The sequence below is a fragment of the Coccinella septempunctata genome, chromosome 2 (genome assembly GCF_907165205.1).
Source record: "Coccinella septempunctata chromosome 2, icCocSept1.1, whole genome shotgun sequence".
Taxonomy (NCBI): Eukaryota; Metazoa; Arthropoda; class Insecta; order Coleoptera; family Coccinellidae; genus Coccinella; species Coccinella septempunctata.
The window spans coordinates 1,903,223-1,922,065 of record NC_058190.1 but is presented as its reverse complement, the minus strand read 5'-3'; the positions used below and the strand labels follow the sequence as shown (position 1 = coordinate 1,922,065).

At 36.3% G+C, this 18,843-nt stretch overlaps 2 protein-coding genes across 2 annotated transcripts; both read left to right on the top strand.

The window, feature by feature from the left end:
* Nucleotides 1–96: 96 nt before the first annotated feature.
* On the top strand, nucleotides 97–1,167 carry LOC123306446 (ER membrane protein complex subunit 10). The gene has a single exon (XM_044888452.1). The coding sequence runs from the start codon at nucleotides 243–245 to the stop codon at nucleotides 915–917; it is 675 nt and encodes a 224-aa protein (XP_044744387.1). The 5' UTR covers nucleotides 97–242; the 3' UTR covers nucleotides 918–1,167.
* A 130-nt stretch (nucleotides 1,168–1,297) lies between these two features.
* Nucleotides 1,298–12,361, top strand: LOC123306445 (dynein axonemal assembly factor 10). The gene is made up of 5 exons (XM_044888451.1): nucleotides 1,298–2,213; nucleotides 6,052–6,182; nucleotides 6,564–6,781; nucleotides 9,940–10,172; nucleotides 12,109–12,361. The coding sequence occupies exons 1-5, from the start codon at nucleotides 1,930–1,932 to the stop codon at nucleotides 12,314–12,316; spliced, it is 1,074 nt and encodes a 357-aa protein (XP_044744386.1). The 5' UTR covers nucleotides 1,298–1,929; the 3' UTR covers nucleotides 12,317–12,361.
* The last annotated feature ends 6,482 nt before the right edge of the window (nucleotides 12,362–18,843 follow it).

The window sequence follows — 18,843 nt, the reverse complement described above, 5'->3', positions numbered from 1 at the left end:
ATGACGTTTCTCCAGGCTGCTAAGTTCACTGCCGTATCAAAGACAATCTCTCTGGTCGTATCAAGATTTCTTCTTCAAGATCTATCTTTCAGTGGTTCTACATTTTTCTATGACTACGAACCTAACCTATTGAAAAATCAATAATTGACAATTAAAATTACAAAACAATTTTCAATAATTATGAATAAATGAGCATATAATACTATATCAGGAACAAGATTTAGGAATTTTAAATATTTAAGATGATTTTTGGATCTTCCTCCATCTTCATTATATTCATAGCTGCGATCCAAACAGCATACACCAGCAGTTTAGAACACGATGGTTCTTTATTTGTTAAACTCGAACATTATCTGGACGAGAATAATGAACCAGTTGAACGAGGCAACATTTCAGTTCAGAGCATCAGAATCGGTCAAACTCAAGTATATCAAAACATACTGAATCCTCAACAATCTCAGATGCTGCGTAATCTAGCTTCTTCGAACAGTTTCTATCAGATAAGAGCGATTGCGAATGGAAAGCCTTACATATCGTCTGTTAAAGCTTGTATGCTGGCTGAAGCTGAATTGGATGACCGTCTATCCATATCCTTAGATTACGCTGGCAGAGTCGTTGCTGTTTCCCAGATTATCGCGTCTAAATCTTCATGTGAGGGGGCTACTGTACCTTTGGATAAATTGAAATATTTCACAACGAACGTTTATGTCAGGCATGCTGAGATGGGTCCGATTCCTGACACAGCTTCCTATATCCAGAGGATAGAGAGAGAACGAGAGGCGAAAGAAAGGGGAGAAGGAAAGGATAACAGGTCTTTGTTTGCCAAATATTGGATGTATATCATACCAGTTGTGGTAGTGTTGGTTATTTCCTCTGCAACGAACGTAGAAAATGGGGGTGCTGGAGCAGCAAATTAATTTATTTACATTATGTTCGTTCCAGTAGGATACGGGATATATGATATATTTATGAGTGAAATCAAACCTGGATTAATTTTATTTCTGTTTACCAATTATTGACTAAGTGAAACCATGATACCTGTGTCTTTAGTAATATTTTCATAGTTAGAATACTGTCCTCTAACAAACTGTAAGATTAAATGAAGTTGAAAATGGATGAACATTTCACAAGAAAGTGGTCGGCATGGAAATAAAGTATGAAAGGATATATAATATTTTTCTTGGAATAACGATTTCTGCCCCAATATTGATGCTTTTCGTCACACTTCGATTAAAAATAAATTAACTCATCGTTTTTTCGGTGGTGTAATATTTTTCCCGAAATATAACTACAATAGATGCAACTAATAATAGGAATAGTTGTCATTCTTGGGGAATCTTATATTCAATTGTCATCATAAAATAGGAATATTTTGTTGAAATATAAATGCCTTTATTGAAAATGTACCCACAATACTATACTAGAATTATAGTTTAGGCTTAATAGATCATTTTAGGTACATTCTGATGCAGAGAAAACAACCCTTTAACTTGTCACTGTAGAAAAGTTATTTGTGCAACCAGTTATTAGGAAAAGCATTATTTTTCGTAATGAGCGAAATACGCAATATTTTTTCTAATTTTAAATAAGATGTTGCTATGAATTGATTAACCTTAATATCCTAAATGATTTTAGGATATAAACTTGAGAAATAGACAAGAGTATTTTTTTAGAATAAGTAAATATAAGTTTTTCATCATCAGACAGCGATTTTCCCAGGATTTTTGAAGGTTCAAGGCAAAGAGTAACACAAAAAGAAATCTATGAAAAATCCAACCATAGATGAAAGATTTTATCCATACCATAGACTTCTCAATAATATTTTTAGTTCTATGACTCTTAGACACTAATATTCTATGCACATTTCAAAAATACCAATCCGTTGCCATGGAATTCGCCAAATAAATATTCATCGTTGGTTCGATAAAGATGGAGAGCCTTCAAAAACCTCAGATTATCTGTCACAGCGTGCAAAACCTAGATTATTCGGTGCATGACGTGAAATGGATACCTTGTTCGGCGAAATTTGTCGCGATTGGGGGCAAGTCGAACGGGGCCGGGGTCGTGGAAACTTTCACCCTTGGATGCGACGGTATCGAGAAGGTTTCGGAGTTCATGAAGAAGGACCACTTCAAATGTGGCACGTTCGACGCTTCCAGTCTGAGGGATCGTCATCTGGCGACTGGGGACTTCGGAGGTCGTCTTCAGGTTTGGTAAACCTCACTTTTTATACCGTTTTCCCTATTTTATTCCGCTTCTTTTGTTAAGACACGAACATCGCAATGACGGAGGCGGCTATGGAGACGGCAAGATAAGATAGGTTAAAGAAATACGAATTTAGGCAAGAAACGTGACGGCTTGAAGAAGAGGGACGATCATTTCGATTTGGGCTAGGAACGTAATAAGCGATAACATTGACAGATAAGTGCGGACTGAGCCACAGAACACACCCAACTTGACTTACTTTATGGACTGAGCATTGCCTTTCTACATAGACATAGAGACATGGACTGAGCAATGCCAGCATGAAATTGGCTATTTATTAGAAAGAGAGAAAAGCTCGTCGGGACATACCTTTCTCTTTTTTGTTCACATAGAGGTGAGTGTAGACCAATCAAAATTCTAGAAAAAGTCAACTGCATTCCCGACGTGTTTTTCTCTCTGTCACTTTTTTTGACCGTATTTCATGCATAGATATAAAGGGAAGGCACAGTCCATGTCTCTTTGTCTATGCCTTTCTATGGCTGTGGTCCGTATATACACTTTGGTTACTTCTGGTTAGTAAGTGGGCGGTCCGTATATGTCGAATTCCTGACAATTTGGTTCAATATCAGTCACCAGAGTAACCGCTCTGGTAACTTTCGGTTACCAATTGTGTATATACGGACCATACGCATCTGTGCATCTGTCAGAAAAAGTGACAGGGAGAAACTGAACATCAAGCCAGCTAGTTGTCTTTTTCTAGAATTTTGATTGGTCCATACTCATTCATTCATTCATTGCTGAATCCCGTTACCGCAAATAAATCTACAAAAAGACCCAAAAACAAAACAATCCTTCCACACTCCGGGCATGGATAGTCACCAACCAGATCTGGCCGCCGCTGTATTCTTCTCGAGTCTCCATTATAACTGTGCACCAAAGACCACCACTGTGGCCTGTCTAACGCTAGTTGTTCCCAGCTATGATTGGCATTAATTGATTTTAGGGATTGATGCAGTATATCCTTAAACCGCTTATACTGGCCTCCTGGTTTTCGGACTCCCTCTGTGAATTCGCCATACAGAGCTATTTTGGGAAGTCTTGTGTCTTGCATCCTCAGAATGTGGGCGCACCATCTCAGTCGGGCCCTCGTTACTTGAGTCTCAATTGTTGTACAACTCGCGCGCTGCAAGACTTCTGCATTTGAAACTTAGTGGAACTATCTGATGTGCATTATTTATCTTAGAGACGCTGTTGCGTTTGTTCAAGTTGTTTAATATACTGCGCAAAAAATTAACGCACATTATGGAAATCTCAAATTTATTCTACAACTGAAGGTGTTCTCAATGATAATTATTTTTATCAGAATTATGCATGCATATGTTATCCACTTTCAACGGTTTTCTTCAATACAGATGTTTTTTCCCAGCAGGAATAAAGAAAGATGATATTATCAGATTTTGAATGTATTGGCTCCATTCTAAAATCAGTTGTTCTCGATCAATTCTAGTGATCAATAGTTTTTCTTTCGTTTGATTTTCTGCACTCGATCGCTATGCAACGCGAAACACGCAATTTGACCCAAGGGGAATGTGCCCAAGCGGTAGTTTTGCGAGAAGAAGGGTGGACATACACAAGAATTGCAGAAAGGTTTGGAGTTTCCCATACAAGTGTGTCCAGAATGTTGCAGCGATTCAGGGAGACAGGTATGAATGTCCGAAGACCAGGACAGGGTATACCACGGGTAACAACTGCCATTCAAGAACGTTACTTGAGAGTTTCTTCGTTGAGACAACGGTTTGCAACCGCTCGCCTCCTTCAAATTCAGCTTGAGCAAACTCATGAGGTGCAAATTAGCACTCAGACAATAAGAAATCGCCTCAGAGAATATGATTTAAGGCCTCGTGTCGCGACAAGAGGCCCAGCTCTTACCCCAGCCCATCGAAGGGCGCGTTTGGATTTTGCGAGAGAGCATATCCATTGGGAAGAGGCCGATTGAGAAAGAGTTCTCTTCACACATGAGTCTAGATTCTGCCTCTACTATTGTGATCGACGTTCCCTTGTATACAGACGTCCACATGAAAGATATGCTCAGTGCAATTTCCTGAATACTACTGGTTTCGGGGGAGGATCGATTATGGTATGGGGTGGAATATCTTTGACTGCTCGCACAGACCTAGTGGTCGTTGATAATGGAGTTATGAATGCTGATAAGTATATAAGGAACATTCTTGAAGAGCATGTAGTGCCATTTGCCGCATACATTGGTGAAAATTTCAATTTTATGGACGATAATGTCAGACCCCATCGTGAGAAGTTCAGAAAATCATCCAGCTACTCTTAATGACTTAGGAATCCAACTTGGAGAAATCTGGGAAGGATTAGATCAGAACATTTTAAGATCACTCATTTTGAGTATGAACCGTAGTTGCCGAGCTGTAATCATCGCAAGGGGTGGAAATACCAAGTATTAAATCACTTTTCAGCATTTCAGTATTTTGAAAATTGTTCATTTCTCTTCTTTCACATAAGATTCGGTGAAATCCTGAATTTTTCTTCCATTTAATGTGTCTTGTTTCGTTCAAAACCTTCCCGAGAGAACATAAAAAATAAGTTATAAAGTCAATGTAGAGTTAACTTTCATTAAAATTGAGATTTTCAGAATGTGCGTTAATTTTTTTGCGCAGTGTATATATATCGCCTGTAGGGCGTTCAGCTTTCGCTTCCGTAAAGAAGCGTTGGGAGGACCACTGCTTTGTAAAGAGCTGTCTTGGTCTTCAGATTGAGGTCGTGATTTTGGAACACTCTGTCCTTTAGCTTCCAGAATGCCCGTGCATGATGCTGAACTGATACGATTGTGTATTTCCGTGTCCAGGTTAGCGCTAGTACTTATATGAGGCTTCCCAAGTATTTGAACTACCCGATCTGTTCTGGAGTGTCATCCTCCAGGCTGATATCTGTTTGAAGGCTTTCTGGCGGACTTACCAGAATTTTGGTTTTGTCAATATTGAGTCTAAGGCCTGAAGCTTTGTATATATGTTTATAGGTGTCCAGCATTATCTGTAGATCCTCTGTACTGCTAGCGATAAGTGCGCAGTCGTCTGCATATTGAAGTTGCGTGATAAACTTTGTACGGGTTTTTGCTCTGAAGCGCTTCAGGTTAAATAGGCCTCCATCAAATCTGAATCTTATTCCAACACCTCCTTCAGGCATACTCATGTCAACAATTATCGAGACAGCTATGGCGAAAATATTGAACAGTAGAGGCGCTAACACGCAGCCTTCTTTTATTCCAGAGTTGGTTAAGAAATGGTCGGTTGTAGAGCCATTATGTTGTGTTATAGCGGTGTTGTTGGTATGGCTTTTACACACTGCTAAAAAAAAAATCGGGTACTGCAAGTCGTCCCATGATTTTCCATAGCGCTCTCCGATTCACCGAGTCGAATGCCTTACTTAAATCGATGTAGGCTGTATAGATCCTTGATTGTTGTTCTCGGACCCTCTCTTGCAGCTATCGCATCACACACTCACGTCTGTGTCAACAGAAAAGAGATAGGTATTGGCCTGACGATCATTTCTTTCTATAAAATAGACAACTTCATGCTGGTTTTGCTCAGTCCATTTCTCCAGAGACTCTTTGTAGCTCAGCCATCTTGAATATTTTATATAGACAATTTTTGGTGAAATGACTTATTTTGATGACATCTACTTACTGTACAAAAAAAAAAGCCTCACCTTTGAAAACACCCTATATATCTCCAGTTTCTGGATTATCCTTTCGTTTCACATCTACCAGTAGGACATTGGGTAGTATATTAGTAATAAGTATTTAATATGAAAATTTCAAAGGGACTTGGAAGACACGCTGATACCAGTTTATCAAACGACAAAACACAAAACTGTGATCAATGCTATTGACGGAGTAGCTGGGACTGGAAGCAATTGTGGAGCACCTGAAATAGCTACTGGCTCTAGAGATGGTAATGTACCTAATTTTCGAATTATTCTAGGAACTCTTAGGGAGTTTGAAGTACTTTTTCTCATTACTTTGAGGAAAAAACCCTTCAAGACTCATAAACTGACATAGTTATGTGAACTTTTCGATATCGTCAAAATCTGATGTTAATTTAGAGGCAACTGTTTTCACAATTCTTTGTTTCTCTGGAAAAGAGCCAGGGAAGGTGTCAACTGTTTTATTAGAGCTCTCTTAGTTTCTGATATCCTCTCATTGGACATCATCCTAATGAAGTTCTAGATAGTTCATGAAGTTTTCCGAGAGACATAGTCGTACTTAGGGTCAGAAAATTTCTTGGTCTCTTGGCGATCTTCGATTTTCACAGAAATATCCGAATGATTTCAAGGGTCCGTAATGGTCTGGGACGTGAGGCAGAAGGACGAGCCAGTGGCTAAGTTCATGCCGGTTGAGGGTACCGCTGGAAGGGATTGCTGGGCGGTAGCCTTCGGAAATTCCTACAACGACGAGGAGAGGGTCTTGGCCGCAGGGTACGACAATGGCGACATCAAGATATTCGACCTGAAGAACATGAAATTGAGATGGTCGAAACACCTGAAAAATGGCGTAAGTAAATCTCGTAAATTTCATTTCACATTTCTCTGATAAACCATGAAATTAGACAACACAGGCCAAGGGAAATTTTGGTCGCAAGAACCAGTAAGCTCAGCGAGTACATTTCTGATATATTCCTTAATCCACCAATTTTCTTGGCCGGTGATTTTGAACTTGAAGAATGAGGAATAGGCGCTTCATCGTAGACTGAATAGTTCATTTTGATCCTCGTAGCTGTAGTAAGAAAGTTAGGATATTTCAGTAATCCCTCTATATACTTCAGTCATCAATTTCCTTGGACGGCTCTTTTCAACTGACTTATCTTCTGGAGAGGGAATCCATTCTGAATAGAAAAAAAATCGATTCATTTTGATCGTTGGAGATGGGGTTCTAGGGCTGTCAGAATGAAACAAAAATTTTTTTTAATACATTCTGATATATTCCTTAATCCACCAATTTTCTTGGCCGGTGATTTTGAACTTGAAGAATGAGGAATAGGCGTTTCATCGTAGACTGAATAGTTCGTTTTGATCCTCGTAGCTGTAGTAAGAAAGTTAGGATATTTCAGTAATCCCTCTATATACTTTAGTCATTAATTTCCTTGGCCGGCTCTTTTGAACTGATTTATTTATCTTCTGGAGAAGGAATCCATTCTGAATAGAAAAAAAAATCGGGTCATTTTGATCGTTGGAGATGGGCTTCTAGGGCTGTCAGAATGAAACAAAAATTTTTTTAATACATTCTGATATATTCCTTTATCCACCAATTTTCTTGGCCGGTCATTCTGAACTTGAGAAAATGAGGAATATGCGCTTCATCGTAGACTGAATAAGTTCATTTTGATCCTCGGAGCTGTAGTAAGAAAGTTAGGATATTTCAGTAATCCCTCTATATACTTCAGTCATCAATTTCCTTGGACGGCTCTTTTCAACTGACTTATCTTCTGGAGAAGGAATCCATTCTGAATAGAAAAAAAAATCGGTTCATTTTGATCGTTGGAGATGGGAGAATGAATCAAAAAAAATTTTGAGTACATTCTGATATATTCCTTAATCCACCAATTTTTTTGGCCGGTGATTTTGAACTTGAAGAATGAGGAATAGGCGCTTCATCGTAGACTGAATAGTTCATTTTGATCCTTGGAGCTGTAGTAAGAAAAAAGAATTATGTTCGGATATTTTAGTCACCCCTCTGTGTACTTTAGTCATAAATTTTCTTGGCCGGCTCTTTTGACCTGACTTATCTTCTGGAGAAGGAATTCTTAAAAACATTATGAATAGAAAAAAAACAGGATATCGGTTCATTTTGATCGTTGGAGATCGGCTTCTAGGGCTGTCAGAATGAAACAAATTTTTTTTTGTACATTCTTATATATTCCTTTATCCACCAATTTTCTTGGCCGGCCATTCTGTACTTGAAAAATGAGGAATATGCGCTTTATCGTAGACTGAATAGTTCATTTTAATCTTCAGAGCTGTAGTAAAAAAAAAAATATGTTGGGATATTTCAGTCATCCCTCTATGTACTTTAGTCATCAATTTCCTTGGTCGGCTCTTTTGAACTGACTTATCTTCTGGAGAAGGAATCCATTCTGAATAGAAAAAAAATCGGTGCATTTTGATCGTTGGAGATGGGCTTCTAGGGCTGTCAGAAGGAAACAAAAAATTTTTGAGTACATTCTGATATATTCCTTAATCCACCAATTTTTTTGGCCGGTGATTTTGAACTTGAAGAATGAGGAATAGGCGCTTCATCGTAGACTGAATAGTTCATTTTGATCCTTGGAGCTGTAGTAAGAAAAAAAAATTATGTTCGGATATTTTAGTCACCCCTCTGTGTACTTTAGTCATAAATTTTCTTGGCCGGCTGTTTTGACCTGACTTATCTTCTGGAGAAGGAATTCTTAAAAACATTATGAATAGAAAAAAAAACAGGATATCGGTTCATTTTGATCGTTGGAGATGGGTTTCTAGGGCTGTCAGAATGAAACAAAAATTCTTCTGTGTAAATTCTGATGCATTTCTCTATTCGCCAATTTTCTTGGCCGGCCAAAAATTTCTGAAGCTTTACTTTCATGTTTTCTATCTGTCCATCTACCTATGCTCCGGTTACTCGTCTTTCGTTTTGCCTTTTTCGCGTACATGGACGTGCGGCAGTTTTCGAACAAACAGGGAGTTCCCAAACTTCTAAATCAGCCGATTTTTCGGTTCATTTTGATCGTTGAAGGTGGGGTTCTAGGGCTGCCAGAATGAAATGAAGTTTCCTTGAGTACATTCTGATATATTCCTTCATCCACCAATTTTCTTGGCCGGCCATTTTGAACTTAAAAAAAGAGAAATATGCGCTTCATCGTAGACTGAATAGTTCATTTTGATCCTCGGAGCTGTATTAAGAAAAAAGAATTATGTTAGGATATTTTAGTCATCCCTCTATGTACTTTATATAGTCATCAATTTCCTTGGCCGGCTCTTTTGAACTGACTTATTTTCTGGAGAAGGAATCCTTAAAACATTCTCAATAGAAAAAAACCGGATATCGGTTCATTTTGATCGTTGGAGTTGGGCTTCTAGGGCTGTCAGAATTAATCAAAAATTTTTCTGAGTACATTCTCATGCATTTCTCTATTTGCCAATTTTCTTGGCCGGCCAAGAATTTCTTAAGCTTTTCTTTCATATTTTCTATCTATTTGTCTATCTCCCATTTACCAATGAATCACCTTGTATAAAATTTGTACAGTATGGTCCAACGAAAACTTAACACCTCGATTTTCCGGCTTAAAAATGAAAATGTGGAAAATCGGCAAACGGGCAGTTTGACAGTTATGCCATTAAGGTAAAATGAACACACGTCCGAAAACAGATATCGAACATGTAGTTTTCATTACCGACCTGACCACTTCACAGAGCTGGAGTCACACCAGATACATCGGACAATTTCCTAGTACTAAAGTTCGGATCCATTGCTACATGACCTGCCACGTCCCTCTCTTCGTCTCTTTCAAGCACCCTCTTTAATTCTACTATAAATTTACAATCAATTTGACACACTTTGTATCGTTCTCAAAAATTCACGAAAGACTAAGGTAAATCAAATACATTGGCCGTCTACTTTTTGGACAAAAATTCAACAACGTACGTGCTAAACACCTTTGAAATGCGATTCTATTTCAGGTGGTCGGAATTCAGTTCGATCGCAAAAACATCAAGATGAACAAACTTGTGGCGACAACGTTAGAATCGAAATTCTACTGTTTCGACGTGTCCACGCATCATCCAAGGAAAGGTTTCGCCTTCACCACCGAGAAAGCTCACAATTCAACGGTTTGGTCGGCCAAGCATCTACCCCAAAACAGGGAGATATTCATGACGACTGGAGGAAATGGGACCTTATGCCTATGGAAATAGTAAGTCGATTTATTATATCCGAAATAACACCATTCCCCACTCCGAATACACAGCGCTACACTGTACTGACGAGGGACAATGATCCCGAAACCGGTCTACAGTTGCGTTTGGATATTTCGACTTCTCTGGAACGACAATTCCTCGGATTTATATAAGAGTTATCTGTTGTTTAAAATTACATATGTGCATTATGTATAGGGTGGGGAAATTTCGATTTTTCAGCGATGTTTGGCCGCACTTTCTTTTGTTTTCGTGGTATAAGCGAAAATTGGAAAAATGGCGATTTCGAAATAAATTTATAACACCGCTAATATTGATGATAGAGTTCTGAAATTGAAACATACAGGCATTTTTTTAAGTAGAATCCAGTGGCGTGCTCGCCTTTCAAGCAGGATTTTCAATTACGAAGTTATGACCCAAAGTAATGTTTTTTCAAATGGAAACACTAGATTTCTGTTTTTTGAAAAAAGCTTAATTTTTACTGATTTCAAAAATATACAGGGGGTCAGCGCTATGGGGTAGCGGTCGATTACTCTAATTCTATTAAATATACAAAAGAGAGTTTCAAATAAAACTCTCTTTTTAAGTAGAGCATCTCCTAAAATTATTCAAAACTATAATAAGTGTTTCGTTTCTTCTGTACAGCTATCAACTTCGTTATTTTAATTTGAATTCCCTGTATAGTTCTACATTTTTGAATTCCTTGTTGAATAAATATAAGTTTGAAATAAAACTATGTCTGAATTCTCAACGGTTTTCGGGAAATGTGACTTGTTATTAATATTTTGACCGTTTAAGAGATACTTACTTAAAGGACAATAGCTCCGTCCTATTCCATGTAATTGATTCAAATTCAATAAATGATACACTAAAAATATTCTTTGTAATAACAATGAATATGTTAACGGCCTACAGACAATTATTGAATTCAATAATTGTCTGCATGCCGTTAACATATTCTTTGTTATTTAATTCACAGACATTAATTCCACTTCTCAATTCTTTGTAATATTATATACAGGGTCCACGAAAACGTATATCCATTATCAAAACAGAAATTCATTAAAATCTTCATTTTTTTAAATGGCAACCCATATTTTTTTCTGTTCATTATTTAAACATTTTTTGTTCGCTTTTAGTTGTTTTAAATAATGAACAGAAAAAAATGTGGGTCGCCATTTAAAATAATTAAGATTTTGATGAATTTCTGTTTTGATAATGGATCTAGGTACGTTTTCGTGGACCCTGTACCTATATAATGTGATTATTTACAAAGAAAACTTTGAGTGTATAATTTATTGACTAGATACAGTCCAAATTTGAATCAATTATTATACATAGAATAGATACGGAGCTATAGTCCTTTATGTAAGTATCTCTTAACTGTCAAAATATTAATAAAAAGTCAAATATCTCGAAAACCGTTGAGAATTCAGACATAGTTGTGTTATCAAACTTACATCCAAATTCAACATGGAATTCAAAAATTTAAAAATATATAGGGTGTTCTATTTGAAATAACGAAGTTGATAGCTGTGCAGAAGAAACGAAACACTTTGTATAGTTCTGAATAATTTGAGGAAATGCTCTACTTAAAAAGAGGAAAGTTTTATTTGAAACTCTTCTTTGTTAAATTAATAGAATTAGAGTAATCGACCGCTGCCCCATGGCGCGGACACCCTGTATAACATCGATATAAATAATAGAAAACGGTCAAAACCCTTTTTTCTCAATATTTCTATTATCTCAACGTTTGATGATCATAGAAAAATAGAGCTTCCTATAACAAGAGCAGTCTCCCTCCGGCAAAGTCATTCTTTCTATGCTTTTTACCAAACGAAAAAATTATTCTAAAATGAGGGTGCATTCATGTGAAAAAAAAAATGAAACTTTTTTACATGTACCTTTAAATAATAATTCGTTTTTTTTCCACAGTAACTATCCCGATAGGAGGGTGGAGAAAGATTCCGATGGAATAGAATATGGAGTAGCTGGAGAATTATCACTGTTGCAAAATAGTGTGCTGACCGAGCAGCCCATAACTGGTTTCGATTGGTGCAAAGACAAATTGGGATTATCCGTTTGTTCAGCATACGATCAATCAGTCAAAGTTTTAATTACAACCAAACTGAACCTTTATTGATACACACATTCTGTTTATTGTATTATAATAATATAATATATTTAGAAAAAAATCTCGTAAATATTTTATAACCCACAATCTTACCCTTGTATGTACAAAGGTATACTTTATATTTCTTACTTTTACTTACTTACTTTTATTGACCAAAAATTCCTCCAAAATATAAATGAAGGACCCAAAGGAGGCATAAATGCCTGTTTCACTAAAACATAATTTATTTCAGTCGAAAGAAAACATTAACGATGTACAGGATGTCCGAGTTAAAGTGTCCCTATACCTTATTGTGGAAAATAAAGGAACTAGAAGAAAAAGTTGAATACAAAACTTGTCTGTAATCGATTGAACTTTTATTTTTCATAACCCACCTTGATACAGGGTGCTCCGTTTTTTCCCTGTTGGTATCAACTTTCTCATTTAAAATGGAACAGCCTGTATATTATTGCATCTTTGAATTCCTTGGCGAATTTTGAGGTAACTTATATAGGTCCTATATAGCACCGATTCTGAGATATTCGACTTTTTCCTAAAATTTTGACAGCTGTAGGTGCTCACTTAAATAGCTGATACTACTAGTTTTTTAATGAATGTCTCAAAACCATATTTTGCCCAGCTCTTGTCAACATATTGGAGCATACGTTACATCTCCATTTTTAGCAATCTAATATACAGGGTCTTCAAAAATCTATTGATGAAAAAGACATAAGCCAACACCTAAACAATCTCAATCTAAAACACAGATACTGTAAGAGAATAACATCAAGAGCAACAAATACACAAACAGGGCATATAAGAATAATAACTGGAGAGGAAACAACATTTGAAAAACTGTTAAATGAGGGGATGTTTTATAAAAACAGACACTACCTTGTCTACCCTAGTAACCCACCTGAACCCACACCAATGCCGTGCAGCAGATGTTTATTATTTGATCACACAACCGATAACTGCATAAGTCCTCTTGTGTGTACTAAATGTCAGGGCCCACACAGAGAATCTCAATGCAAAACAACCCTCCCTCCCAAATGCAAGTCATGTGGCTCAGAAGATCACCAATCATGGTCCCCTAAGTGCCCAAAACACCCCAGAAAACCGTTAGAGGGAATACCTAACGTCTCAATCAAACCACTCAACAAAAAATCAGGAAACATAGAAGAACTAAACAAGAAACAGAGCAGAATTCACGGCACAATTACTATTCATGATGATATAGTTAATACATATATAAGGAAGTTAAACAAACCTAAAAATACCAATAGGGAAGAACTAATCAACAAATTAAAAAGAAGATTCATCAACCAATATAAAATCGACACTGTCGCCGTTTTTTCAGGGAGCAGAGTGTATATTTTGATGTTTGACATGGAGAACCCAGAAGATCCGTCACCAACAGAGCCAACCCATAACAGCATTCAAATTCAATTCTGAAGTGAAAATCCTTTACAACAACATTAACAGCTATGTTCCGAAAAAACAAATTATAAATAACTTCATTGAAAATAACGACATATCAAATGTGCTATGTTTGTGGAGGCAAAAATTGAAGAGGATGATAAAGTGACATACAGGGATTGGAAAACCATCAAAAAAATAGGAAACAAAACAATAAACAAAAGAGGAAGAAGTATTGTGCAAGGCCACCCAACCATGAAAATAGGAAAGGAAAACCCACCAGTGCTGAAGAAACATTGGAATGAATGTCTCCACTTCACTATACCATTCAAAAAAGAGAAGCTGCATGTATTTTTGGTGTACATACATCCACACTCCGCTATTGAAGAAACAATATTCACCAAGGCAGCACTATACAAATACGCTATAATCATAGGAGACTTCAACGTTAACAGAAGTAAAAATAAACAGCTAAGCAAATTTTTGCAGAACGGGATATTCACTAAACACCTGACAAATCCAACATTTATTATTGGCAACAATCCAGACAATACTCCGGACCTAATATTATACACTTCTAACCTGAGAAGCAATGTCAAGAATGTTGAGCTTGTTCCAGACCTGGGATCCAACCACCTAGCAATGGTAATCACCTTTGATATGTTGGAAATAACAGAAGATATACCCAAGAAAACAACATATAACTTTAGGCAATGTAATATGAAAGAAGTCAATCGAGAAATAATGAACTTCATAAAACAAAATGAGGGAAGAGAAATTAACGAAGACTACATCACAGAATTCAACAACTATTTATCAGACAACATAAGAAAACACACCCCCATTGCTAGACAAAATCCATCTCTTCATGAACTCCCCCCCTATATCATAAAGCTCATCAAGACAAAAAGAAAAATGTACAGAGAATACCAGCAACAGCCAAATCCCGATTTCAAAAGAAACATAAATGAAATTAACAAGAGCATTCACAACATGATCAAGCAATACAGACAACATACATGGATGAGCGCGTGCAATGAAATAAATAAGACAAAGGGACGAACATTCTATCAACATGTAAACAGGCTTTCCAAATACAAAACATACCATAGTATACCAACCTTAAATGAGGCAGGCAAAATATATGACACAGATAAAGAAAAAGCAGAAATATTCTCCAGGCATTTCAACAGCTCATTTCAATATGATAAAAACCTCAAGTTTGACAAACATCATGAAAAAGATATTAACGACTGGTACAACAAATATTTCAATAATCCACAAACATTAACAAGAAATCAAAACATTAAAATTGATGAGGAAGTCTACTATGACATTTTACATAAGAGCAAGAACAGTGCTCCAGGAGCTGACAATATTCCATGGAGCGTTCTGAAAATGTTACAAATAGAAGTACATAACGAAATAATCAAAATATATGAACACTGCTTAAATACTGGATTATTCCCTAATATTTGGAAAGTAGGCACTATAATAACCATACCGAAACATAACACGGATCATCAAAAGGTACAAAACTATAGGCCAATAACACTGCTCCCTGTGCTGGGTAAACTGCTGGAGAAGATCATAAAAAGTAGACTTGAGGAACAACTGGAAAATGTCATACCTAAACACCAATTTGGATTTCGGACCAAAAAATCAACTACTCTGCCAATTACCATATTTATATCTAACACACAAAATGCTCAACTAAATCGAAAGAAAACAGCTGCGATTTGCCTAGACATCAACAAAGCATTTGACAGCATTTGGCACAGAGGACTACTGTTTAAATTACACCAACTCGACACTCCTCACTATCTCATAAAAATAATCAAGGAATTTTTGGAAGAAAGAAAACTGACAGTTAAGATAAATGAGACGACCTCTTCCTGGTTCTCCCCAGAGCAGGGCACACCTCAGGGTTCACCACTGTCCCCGTTCCTCTATAACAGGGTTTCTTAACCTTTTTCTAGCTATGGACCCCTTTCAATATTTCGCAGAGCTCACGGACCCTTTCTGAAAAAATAAAAAGAACGAGATTTGGATTTTGCCAGATTTTATTATTTACGATTGTAGTTAATATACATCAGTTTCAAACTTAATGTTGAGACAGAATGGTCATGGACCCCCGACTTTTGTTAAATGGACCCCTTAGGGGTCCATGGACCACTGGTTAAGAAACCCTGCTCTATAACATATACTGCAGCGATATATATAATGCACCCAGCCAATCACAATACCTTCTACAGTATGCTGACGACACAATAGTTATTTCACACGAAAAAACAGAACAAAAATGCCTGAAAGGCCTACAACTCTACACAAACAGTCTAGTTTCCTGGTTTCACAAATGGCGACTTCAACCTAATCCAAGCAAATCAAAACTGATAATATTCAATCATAAGATACGTCCAAATTCACCAACAATCCAGATTGAAAACAACATCATATCACCATCTCCATCAATAAAATACCTAGGCATACAAGTAGACAACAAGGCCAATATGAAATTGAATTCCAACATAGCCAAAAAAAACACAATAGCAAGAGCTAAACATTTCAGATGCCTCACATATAACGACCAAGGAATAAGTTTGGAAAATTCCATCAAAATCTACAAAACCATCTGTAGACCAATTTTAGAATATGGACATCCACTATATACAAACGTTGCGGACTCGGTAATGAGAAATATAGAAGTAGGAGAAAGATCAGCACTAAGAATTATAACTCGACTGAGACACCCACTTAATAAACTCCACAACCCATCAAATGAACTATTATATGAAAAAGCCAACATACAGCCAATCAAGGAGAGACTAGAGAAACTGAATAGAAGATTTGCACAAAGATTGAAAGAAATAGAGGATGTTGAAATCATGTTCCACAAGGACCCCCCGGTAACTAACCCACACAGAAAATTTCCAACTCGAAGTGTGATGGACAGACTATCTGAGATGCAGTGAAGAAACTGAAATAGAATGAATTTTTTTTTTTTTTGTATTTTTGTAATTCACTAGGCTGAAGGACTTCGGTCGATGGCCAATAAAGAACGGTTATTATTATTATTATTCATTTGATACAATCAACATAAACATATTGCTGAAAAAATTGAAAAAAATTAGAATACAAGGAAACGCTATCAAACTGTTTCAATCCTTCCTCACCAATAGAAGACAATATGAGGTCGTTGAAGGGAAAAAAATTAGATATAATAAAATCAACTGGAGTTCCACAGGGTACAGTACTTGGACCACTACTTTACCTAATATATGTTGAAAATATTGTTAGATCAGGAATGCTGGGGGAATTCTTCATGTTTGCGGATGACACAGTCATCATATATAGCGCAGACAATATAAAATCTTTGGAAGAAATGGTCAATAGGGACATGCGGAAATACAGTGAATGGCTAAACTCAAACAAACTTGTGATAAATGAAGAAAAAACTGTGTATATCCTGTTCAGAAATAAAAAAACGAACACAAACAACCATCCAAATCTAATTATTAACAGTAAGAAACTCACACAAGTAAAAAAAACTAAATACTTGGGATTGATTATAGAAGAGACATTGAAATGGAATGCACATGTGGACATGATCATAGACAAACTTTCGCCATTAGTGTCAAAGTTTCGTCATCTGAAGCCATACCTTGATGAGAGGACAAGTAAAAATATATATTATGCTTATTTCCAGTCAGTACTCAGCTATTTATCTGTATAATGGTCAAACTCAACAAAATTCCATCTGAAAAGACTGCAGAGATTACAAAATAAAGTAATAAAAAGACTCCACCACCTTCCATATGAATATCCAACTGAAGATTTATATAAAATTATCAATACTTGAAGCTGGAAAAATTGATCAAGTTGCAACAATGTAAACTAATATACAAGCTGGAAAATCAACAAATCAAAAGTAAAAATCTCTTGAAGAGAGTCCACAACATAACAAACAGAGAAACAAGACAAAAAAATTCATATTACCTATGTAGAGCAAAAACAGAAAGTCCAAGAAAGGGTCCTATATATGTCAGCTTGACAACTTTTAATAGTATGCCTGGCCATATAAAAAATTCTTTAAAATGTACATTAAATAATTTCAAAAATCTAGTTTTAAGTCAACTATAGAAACAACAAATTGTTGAATGATAGTTGTATTTTCAAATAAATAAATGAATAAATAACTAGCACTTATTTGTATTTTTGAGTTTTCTTTTGTGTTGCCAGACTACTACCTGATTATTTTGTGGAAAATATATCTGTAGGTTGAGTCTTCCTTTTAAAATTTAAATAGTATAATTTTATTGGGAGCGAGTATTGATTCTGAGTAGAAGAGTCCTATTGTTCTTCCATTAGTCAATCTAGTTAATTAAATTTATCAAAAAAATCAAAGCCAACTGGGCAAAATTTGGTTCTGATGCATTCAATAGAAAACTAGTATCAGCTATTTAAGTGAGCACCTACAGCTGTAAGACATTGCAGACTAGACATCTTCAATACAATTTTGGTCTGGAGAGACAGGCAGGTATAAAGGGTGTTTTTAGATGGTGAGACTCACCGTCTAAACTTCATTCGTTGTATTTGTTCTGGTGAAAAAAATAGAAGCATTCAATTGAGCGAAAGAAATTACATGAAGAAGGTACTCTTATATAATCTACAAAATTAAGAACAGTATCGATCATGGCCTGCTGAAATAACGTTATGGATGAATCTGGCGATGGAATCTGCTGACCCCATGTGACTACAAAATCTCAAATATCTCGAAAACGGTTCAATTTTTTGTATTTGGATAAGAGTACCTTTGTCATTTACAAAATTTTCTCGCTCCATTAAATGCTTCTATTTTTTTCACCAAAACGCGCGAATACAACGAAAAAGAAGTTGTCCCAAAAAAAACCTTCTAAAAACACCCTTTATAACAATATCAGAAATGCAGAATTGTAATAAAAAAAATGTATTTTAAAAACATGCATACATTTATGCACAAAATTTCAATGTGGTGGCATTCACCGTTTAGAAGTTATGCGAACAATTTTATTTAAATTTTATCAACGTTGGAAGGATATATGCATTTTAGGCCATACACATTATCTATCACCCCAAGATCTATAAAGATCTTGAAAGGC

Bases quoted from the DNA above. Each gene is read 5' to 3' on its own strand.
- LOC123306446 (XM_044888452.1), top strand. From the start codon at position 243: ATGATTTTTGGATCTTCCTCCATCTTCATTATATTCATAGCTGCGATC.
- LOC123306445 (XM_044888451.1), top strand. From the start codon at position 1,930: ATGGAGAGCCTTCAAAAACCTCAGATTATCTGTCACAGCGTGCAAAAC. The intron at 6,782-9,939 runs GTAAGTAAATCT...ATTCTATTTCAG, and splicing joins CGAAACACCTGAAAAATGGC to GTGGTCGGAATTCAGTTCGA. The intron at 10,173-12,108 runs GTAAGTCGATTT...TTTTTTCCACAG, and splicing joins ACCTTATGCCTATGGAAATA to TAACTATCCCGATAGGAGGG.